We start from the raw sequence: 8,599 nt of genomic DNA on the forward strand, positions 1-8,599 counted from the left end.
CAAGATTTTGCTAGGTAGCATTCCACATCAAAAATTATCTTTTAATCATTTACCTAGTCGAGTACGGGCATGAATTAATCTTGCGGATGCTGATACGTCTCCATCGTATCTATAATTTTTTTATTGTTTCATGCCAATATTCTACAACTTTCACAAACTTTTGGCGACATTTTATATTATTTTTGGGACTAATATATTGATCCAGTGCCCGGTGCCAGTTCCTGTTTGTTGCATATTTTTTTGTTTCGAGGAATATCGATATCAAACAAATTCCAAACACGATAAAGATTTACGAAGACTTATTTTGAAATATATGTGATTTTTGGGAAAAAGAATCAACACGGGACGATGCCCGAGGGGCCCACAAGCCTAGAGGGTGCGGCCCCCTACCCGGCTCGCGCCCAGCAGGCTTGTGGCTCCTCCGTAAGGCGGTTGGTATCCTTCTTTCGTAGCAAGAAATATAATATCTGGAAGAAAATTCCCTAAAAATTTCAGCCTAATCGGAGTTAAGAATCTCCCGTAATTTAATAAATGGTGAAGGGTCAGAAAACGAGAACGCAAAAGCAGAAGAGAACAGAGAGAGAGAGATACAATCTCGGAGGGGCTCCTACCCTCCAGGAGCCATGGAGGCCAAGGACCACAGGGGAAACCCTCCTCCATCTATGGGGGGCCAAGGAAGAAGAAATTTGGAGGGGAGGCTCTCTCCCCCTCTCTTCCGGTGGAGCCGGAACGCCGTCGGGGCAATTATCGTGTGACGGCGATCTGCTCCAACGACTCTATCATCTTCACCAACACCTCCATCACCTTCCCACATCTATATTCAGCGGTCCACTCTCCCACAACCCGCTGTACCCGATGTACCCTCTACTTGAACATGGTGCTTTATGTTTCATATTATTATCCAATGATGTGTTGCCATCCTATGATGTTTGAGTAGATTTTTGTAGTCCTCTGGGGTAATTGATGAATTTCTATGATTGGTCTAATTTGCTTGTGATTATGTTGGTGTCCTTCGGTACCATCATATGAGCGCGCGCGTGTCTCATATCATAGGGTTAGTGGTATGTTTATATGACTATGCATTGGAGGGCAAGAGTGACGAAAACTTCTTCCTACCATAGAAATTGATTCATACGGGATTGAAGGAGGACGAATATATCTTAATTCTATGGTTCAGTTTCACCTTAATGAATGTTAGTATTGCGGATACTTGCTAATAGTTGCAATCATAAATGCATAGAATTCCAAGTAAGGGATGACATGCTAGTAGTGGCCTCTCCCACATAAAAATTTGCTATTGGTCTAGTAATTTAGCCAATTTCTTAAGGACAATTCCGCAAATCCTACCATCACTTTTCCACACTCGCTATCCTAACCTAATTGTACTTCTAGTAAAACAGCACCTAACTTTTATTTTCACGTTCTTTATTATCTTGCAAACCTATTCCTTTACACCTACAAAGTACTTCTAGTTTTATTCTTGTTTTAATAAAGAGAACGTTAAGTGTGCGTAGAGTTATATCGGTGGTTGATAGAACTTGAAGGGAATATTAATTCTACCTTTAGCTCCTCGTTGGGTTCAACACTCTTAGTTATCGAGAAATGCTACAATTGATCTCCTATACTTGTGGGTTATCAATTGACAACCCCTTATTTGCTTTGGGTGCAAGTATTTGTTATTTTGTGTGTAGGTTTTGTTCACGAGGTATTGCGTGGTTCTCCTACTGGATTTATAACTTGGTTCTTAACTAAGGGAAATGCGTATCTCTACTGTACTGCATCATCCTCTCTTCTTTGAGAAAATCCCAACGCAGCTCACAAGTAGCAAGGTTGGGTTCTCCGCCATCCTCGTGAATCGAGCGTCGCCACCATGCTCTATGGTCACATGCTCGCGGAGGGCGTCGGGGTGGTCTAGTGAGAGATATAGAGGGGGGAGAGAAATTGGGAGTTTGTTTTTTAGTTCGGTCCCATGTGTAACTAAGAACAAAGAGAGGAAGAGAAAGAGTCTTCTTCTTCTTTGGGTGGGTCCCACACATAAGTTACATATGATGATAGGGGTACAAATGTCTAGTAAACGCCCCACAGACGGTCAACACCCTTTGACTAGACAAAAATGGCACCAAATGGTATCCATGTAAGGGAGCGAGACGGAAGAGGAGCAAATGTAAGTAGGCTTGGGAATTAGGGCAAATCTGAGTAGTGGAATCGAGTTTAGGGCTGAACTAGAATGTAATTGACCCAAAAATAAATGGCATGATGGCAACTTTAAGAGATAATGCTAGCAAAATTATAAAATTTATGTAGTGTTCACATGGCAAATTTGTGCCTTAAAAAAAGATTGTGCTTGTGAGATGATAGGAATTTGCCGTGTCAATAAATATGATATTTTATTTAAAAAATTACCATGATATGTTAAATAGATTTGCCTTAGCAAGTTTCAACAAATTTTCCATGGTCTTGACAACAAAAAAAACAAAATTATAAAATTTATGCAGTGTTCATGTGGCAAATTCTGCGTTAAAAAAAGATTGTGCTTGTGAGATGACAAGAATTTGCCATGTCAAAAATATAATATTATATAAAAATAATTTATCATGGTATGTTAGATTTTCCTTAGCAAGCTCAACAAATTTTCCATGGTCCTGAAAACGAAAACAAATTAGCTGTTAAAGGACATGCTACGTGCAATCAAACTACCATGTTCTAATTAATAAAGTTGGCATGCGACAATAAAATTGTCATGCTCTAAATAATAAAATTGACATGGTCTAATTTAGAAGGTTGCCATGGTATTTATAATAAAATTGTCATGGACTTGATAATAAAGTTACCATGCTATCATTAATAAATTAGTCATGGTGTAATTAGTGAAATTTACATGCTCTTAAAGATAAAATTGCCATGGTACCTACAATAACATTACCATGGTTTATTTAATAATAATAATAAAATGCCATGGTATGCAACATAAAATTACCATTATTTGTTCAATAAAAAATGCCATCACATAAGCACTAAATTTGCCATGCTCCAATTAACATTTACTAAAAAACCCATGGTATGAGAAATGAAAATTTTCTTATATTTGCCACATGCCCACCACAAAATGATTATTTTAGAACATTGTGAAAATTGCCACGTATAAAGGAAAATAGGGAGATATTTTTGCCACATGAACTCCGCGTATGATTGTTTTTAAAAATTGTGAGAATTGCGACATAAAAAAAGAGAAAAGGGGAAGGAGCTGGGATGCCGAATGGAAGCTCGCGTCCCTAAAAAAATAAAAAAATGGAAGCTCGCGGTGCCCGGTACGTTGTGCAGGTATGGTTATTGTGGCATGGAGGCCGGCTGTAAAAGAAGAGCGTCCGTGCCCATGTTCTGTTCCAGAGAACGATTTTTAGAGCTGATGAGGTGTATTCCCTCCCTTGCTTCAAGATATGTGGCCTCATCCAACGGCAATAAACATGTTCACTGGAAAGTCTGAAAAATCTGGCATTCGTCCGATAGCTTTTTTTCGTACCGTAGGCTTTGAGTTTCGGATTGAGATGACGCATGGCATAGATACTTGGACGGTTGGACGAGAAAGATGAGTTGAATACCTCAATACAGGAAGCAGATGGAGGACAAATGTACAGGGCGGCACATGAGAGACACGATACATACGGATTGTCACGTAGCCCCTGGCACGCACACAAGCACAGCCAGCCCCGTGCAGCAACCAGCAGGCCACGCCCCCCACCCCACCTGAACGCCGATGGCGACGGACCAATCATGGCCGCGCCACATCACACCGCCCATCCCTGCCACCCGTACGGCCCACGTGGACGCCTCAGCCCCCGATGACACGCGAGGCCCGGCCCGGCCCAGCCCGGGCCCGAGCGACACGACGCCGTTCTTGCAGGGCAGGCCCGCGGCTCCATTAAGACCCAGCTCAGCTCCGCAGGCAGGCTCGGGCGCGACGGTGCACCGGCGGGAGCCGCTCCTCCTGTCGCCTAGCGCAGGGGCAGGGCCGTACTTTGGCTCCCTCCCTCCCTCCTCCATCCGGCACCGTGGCAGGGCCAGCGGCCTGTAACGGCGTGGGGCCAGTGAGGGCGACGCGAGTGAAAAACGGGCACGGACTCTTCTGTCCCGACTGCGCGGCCGAGAGATGTTTTTTTACCGCGCGCATTGGTCCCCACTGAGTTTAATCCGGCGTGCCGCTCAGATCGGCCACGTGCCATTTATTCCCCCCACGTTCCCCCACACTCCCCGTTCCCTGTTTCGAAATAAACAATGGACTGCTCCATCCATCCCTCCCTCTAGCGAGCTCTTATCTTTTCCCAGGAACGCCAAGCCCAGGCCCCTCGCCATGGACGGAGAAATTCTGCTGCCGCTATCGAGCACCAGCACAACTGTAGTATCGATGAGTGCCAAGTCGGTCGCGGTTTGAGAGATTTTGATAGTGCATTGCAGCTCGGGCGTCACGATTGGGATCCAGGACACATGATTTACCGACCGAGATGGAACAGAGAACCCATGGCATCATTTCATTCAGGCTTGTGTTGCAGAGGATCAGGCGGTAAGAATGATTAGGAGATGATGAAGGTTACATACTGTACTACACTCGGAGGTTAAGCGCGCTTTCCCATGGACCGAAAGAAAGCAAGAGAGGCATGCATGCACCGCGCACAGGAAACAACACACGGTACTCGACCAAGGGAGCGCTCTGAACATTTCTCCATGCATGCCTGTTACATTTATCAGAGAAGGGATCGAAAGAGAACAAAAGAAACAAACACACGAAAGAATCCCGAGGAGAGGAGAAAGCCAAGCGAGAAGAGAATGGAACAAAACGAATGTGCCTCCACAATTAGACAGCGAGAGAGAGAGAGAGAGGCATTACAGCACGGTTTAAATCACCAGAGTGCCATCATTATCACCAACACACCACTAACCGCTCAACCAACCTGAGAAACAAGAGGACAACTAGAGAGGAGAGGCTAACTAATCCAACCCACGAGGAAGATGGGGTGAAATTTACAACGAATACACGAATCATGCACGAAGCGTGGGTCATGCCGGCGAGGAGGAGCTGCCGGAGGCTGCCGACGAGGAGACGCTCGCCAGGACCTCGGCTAGAGCGGTCATGGCGCGCACCTGCATCTCCAGCGCCCTGATGTAGTCGGAGGCCTCGCTGAGCAGCGCCGGGAACGGCAGCTTGTGGCAGCCGGGAACCAGCCGCCCGAGCACCTTGGCCTTCTTCGCCAGCGCCGGTGCCTTCCCCGGCTGCGGCTGTGCGGCGGCAGCGACGGAGGGGTGGCGCGCGGGCGGTGTGGCTGGGGCACGGAGGCGCGCGCGGTGGGCGGCCTGGAGGCGGCGGCGGCGAGAGGCGAGTATGGCGCGGCTCCAGCGCGAGCGCCCCCGGGCCGCCACCGCGAGCGCGCGGTCGGCCGCCTCCCGCACGGCCCGGCCACGCGCCGGCGCCGTCGACGCGGACGATGACCCGCCTCGGACAAGGCGGAGCGCCTCGAAGAGCTTGGACGAGTAGATCTCGTGCTCGCGCCGCGTCCGCCACTTGGAAGGCTGCGCCTCCGTCCCCGGGCCGGCGGACGCTGTGGACTCTCCCCCGGCCGCCCTCTTCCGCTTCCGCTCCCTCTCGTCCACCGCCGTCGAGCTCGACGTGGACGCCATTGCAATATTCTCGCAAGAGCTCGGCGGGCTGCACAGAAACCGCCAACGAAGAGCAGGATTAGGCAGCCTGTGATCTGATTGTTGTTGCCTGAGCTGAGCTGGGTCTGCGCTTGCCTTTGAGTTGGGAGAGGAGAAGAGGTGGGATGGATGGGGGAGGTGGGACGTGGGAGGAGTTGGGGGATTGAATATAAAGGGGGCGGTATTGGCAAATGACAGCAGTGATGCCGCCCCCATTAGTCATGTGACTCTTTTGGATTTTTGGCTTCTTTTTTTTTTCTCCTCTGTGCTGCCGTGCTGGTTGAGTGTATAGTAATGAATTTTCTTTGCTTTTGGTCTATCCATTTTGCATGTGTGACACTCGGTGTAAGCAAGCAGCTAATTATGAGGTCCACCGGGTTTGGACTTTGTGGCTCACTGTCCACCAACTGGATCGGGGAGCCGGAGGCTTCTTGCTCTGCTTCCTTCCATGCTCGTGGCAGCGAAAAGGCAAGGTGCACTTGCTCTCAGGCCATGCTAAAATTTCATGGAAATGTATAATCATGTTTCAGCTTATTTTTTTACTTTATGATAAGATGGACATAAGAGGCGCGTGAAGAGGACGTCTCGGTTGTCGTCAACAAGCTCAAACCGGCTTCGATAGGGGAGCAACGACTCGTTCTTACGGCTGTAGTGATCGTTCAGTGGTCTCGAGTCTTGATGTATTTTTTATTATCTTTGTGATACTTTTTACTTCCGATGAACTTTTATAATAGACCTGATTCTTTCAAAAAACATGAACATAAGAATGAATGGGGATTTTTTATGCGAATTTAAGAAGTTCGGCATAGTATGACCCAAGGTCCTTGCGACATAATATTCTTATGACGTAGAATTCTTCAAGAGTTAAAAATACAATCCAAAGAGGAGTATGCAGTTTTTTTTGGCACCTGACTGTCGACGGAAAATTAATGCCTTCTCACTTGGGTGAGACACACAGAAAATCTGGGACAGTCACTTCAACCTCTGCTGGTACTTGGTGCTAATTGCCTGCGTACGGTTGGTGTGGAATACATTTGTGCCACCTGAGTATACAAGAAAACATGTTACTCAAATGGAGAAAAAGAAATAGCAAGGCGAAATATACGCCAGTAGACGGCGGCGGAGATGGCATGGTGCTTTTTGATCGAGAGGGGGTGCACAGATCTGCTCTTCTTCTTTTGTTTCGTGGTCCTCCTCACATTGTAGATAACCTTTGAATGGCAAACGGTACCGTCATACGTAGTTACTTTTCGCGAATACGCAAAGCCTGCGTATCTTTCATTGATAGATAGAAGAGAATACAAGATAGGGCATTACACTATGGGGCGTACACGAGAGAACGGCGCTAAGCGCAATGCCAGAGCAGCAGGAGCTGGGGCTGCTCGACCCAAAGCAAAAAAGAATTAGCCTATGCCTACAATGTTGTGCAAACCGTTGGCTCCGGCGGAAGCCCAGAGCAATGCCTCATGGCGAATCGTCTCGAAAAGGCTGGTCGTGGAGGGACGGAGACCGTCGAAGACACAGCCGTTCCGATGCTTCCATAGCTCCCAAGCCGTGAGCATCACAAGGGAGTTGAAGCCTTTTCGCGCGCTCGCGGGAAGGGAATTGCGGGAGTGCTCCCACGAAGAGAGAAAATCTGCTCCAGGGTCCGGTGGTAGGATGGGAAGTCGGCACCAGGAGAGGGTGTCGAACCAAACTTGTCACGAGAAGGGGCAGCGAGCGATGATGTGCTGGATGCATTCGATGTCCTGATCACAGAGAAGGCATGAGTCGGCGTGCGGGAGGTTGTGGCGAGCCAGCCTAGCAGCCGTCCAGCAGCGATCAAGGGCGGCGAGCCAGAGGAAAATCTTCACGCGGGTGGGCGCCCAAGACCTCCAGATGAGGCGCCAGTGGGGGTCGCGGATCGAGCCGACAAATAGCTGCTCATAGCAGGACTTGGCCGAGTAGTGGCCAGACTCCGTCCAGCGCCAGCGGATCGCATCGAGAGCATCAGAGAGCTGGACGAGCTGCACTTGCCTCCATAGCTCCACGTACTGCAGCAGCGCCAAAGGGCCAAGAGCGTCCTGAATGTCCTGGACCCAGGTCCGCTGGTGAAGGCCATCACGCACCAAGCGGTTCTTGCGGCGACCGCGTGGGACAAGGTCAAAGACGAGGGGGTCGATCTCCGCCGCCGTGCGCCCATTGATCCAGTGGTCCAGCCAGAATCTGCAGGACGAGCCGTCCCCCACGGCCCAAGTGGTGGAAGCCCGGAACACGGCGACCACCTCAGGATCGGAGGGGAGGTGAAGGTGTTGCCACGGCCTCGCCTCATCCGTGAGCTGGAGCCAGAGCCAGCGGACGCGGAGCGCGATGCCGGCGTACGTAGTTACGGTGCCATAGGACCCGGACAATCAGTGAATAATCAATACGTGGTATTTGAAACCGAAACATTTTCCCCATCTGCCCTGGCGTAACCCTATCCGTCGGCACGTGTCCCCCCTCCTTCCTTTCCCTTTCCTCGCCACCGCAAGCCCGATGGGTGTTGGTGGCGGCGGGGCCCTTTCACCTTCTTGCTTGTGGGCGCGGGCAAGTGATCCCGCGCAACGGTGCAACGCTGATCCGAAGCGCGGCAGTGCGCGATCGAGCTTAGCGCAGAGCTGCAGCCTGCAGAGCATCGGGCTGGGCGAGAAGGGCTGGACGAGGCGGGGATCTGGCGGCGTCATGTGTCGCCTGGCTCCGGTCAGTTTCTTCTGGATTTAACGTCTTGACGTCGTCAGCTAGCGCGAGGTTGCGGCATCGGCCAGGCTCGGTCACTGAGCGGGGGTGTGCTCTACAGCAGGGCAGTGGTGGCCCTTACAACGACATGGGTGCTTGGCGACGGTGTTGCGGAGTCACGATGCGGAGCGGGGTGGCGGTGATGATGGTTGGTTGC

At 49.9% G+C, this 8,599-nt stretch overlaps 1 protein-coding gene across 1 annotated transcript; it reads right to left on the minus strand.

Annotated features, from left to right (window-relative positions):
• Window positions 1–4,688: 4,688 nt before the first annotated feature.
• LOC119285493 (transcription factor bHLH148-like) lies at window positions 4,689–5,855 on the minus strand. The gene has a single exon (XM_037564781.1). It carries the CDS (start codon window positions 5,668–5,670, stop codon window positions 5,053–5,055), a length of 618 nt encoding a protein of 205 aa, XP_037420678.1. The 5' UTR covers window positions 5,671–5,855; the 3' UTR covers window positions 4,689–5,052.
• Between the last annotated feature and the right edge of the window lie 2,744 nt (window positions 5,856–8,599).

Source organism: Triticum dicoccoides, chromosome 4A, assembly GCF_002162155.2.
Source record: "Triticum dicoccoides isolate Atlit2015 ecotype Zavitan chromosome 4A, WEW_v2.0, whole genome shotgun sequence".
Taxonomy (NCBI): Eukaryota; Viridiplantae; Streptophyta; class Magnoliopsida; order Poales; family Poaceae; genus Triticum; species Triticum dicoccoides.

What these genes read in the sequence shown, in the direction of transcription:
- LOC119285493 (XM_037564781.1), bottom strand. Translation starts at nt 5,670, where the DNA reads ATGGCGTCCACGTCGAGCTCGACGGCGGTGGACGAGAGGGAGCGGAAG.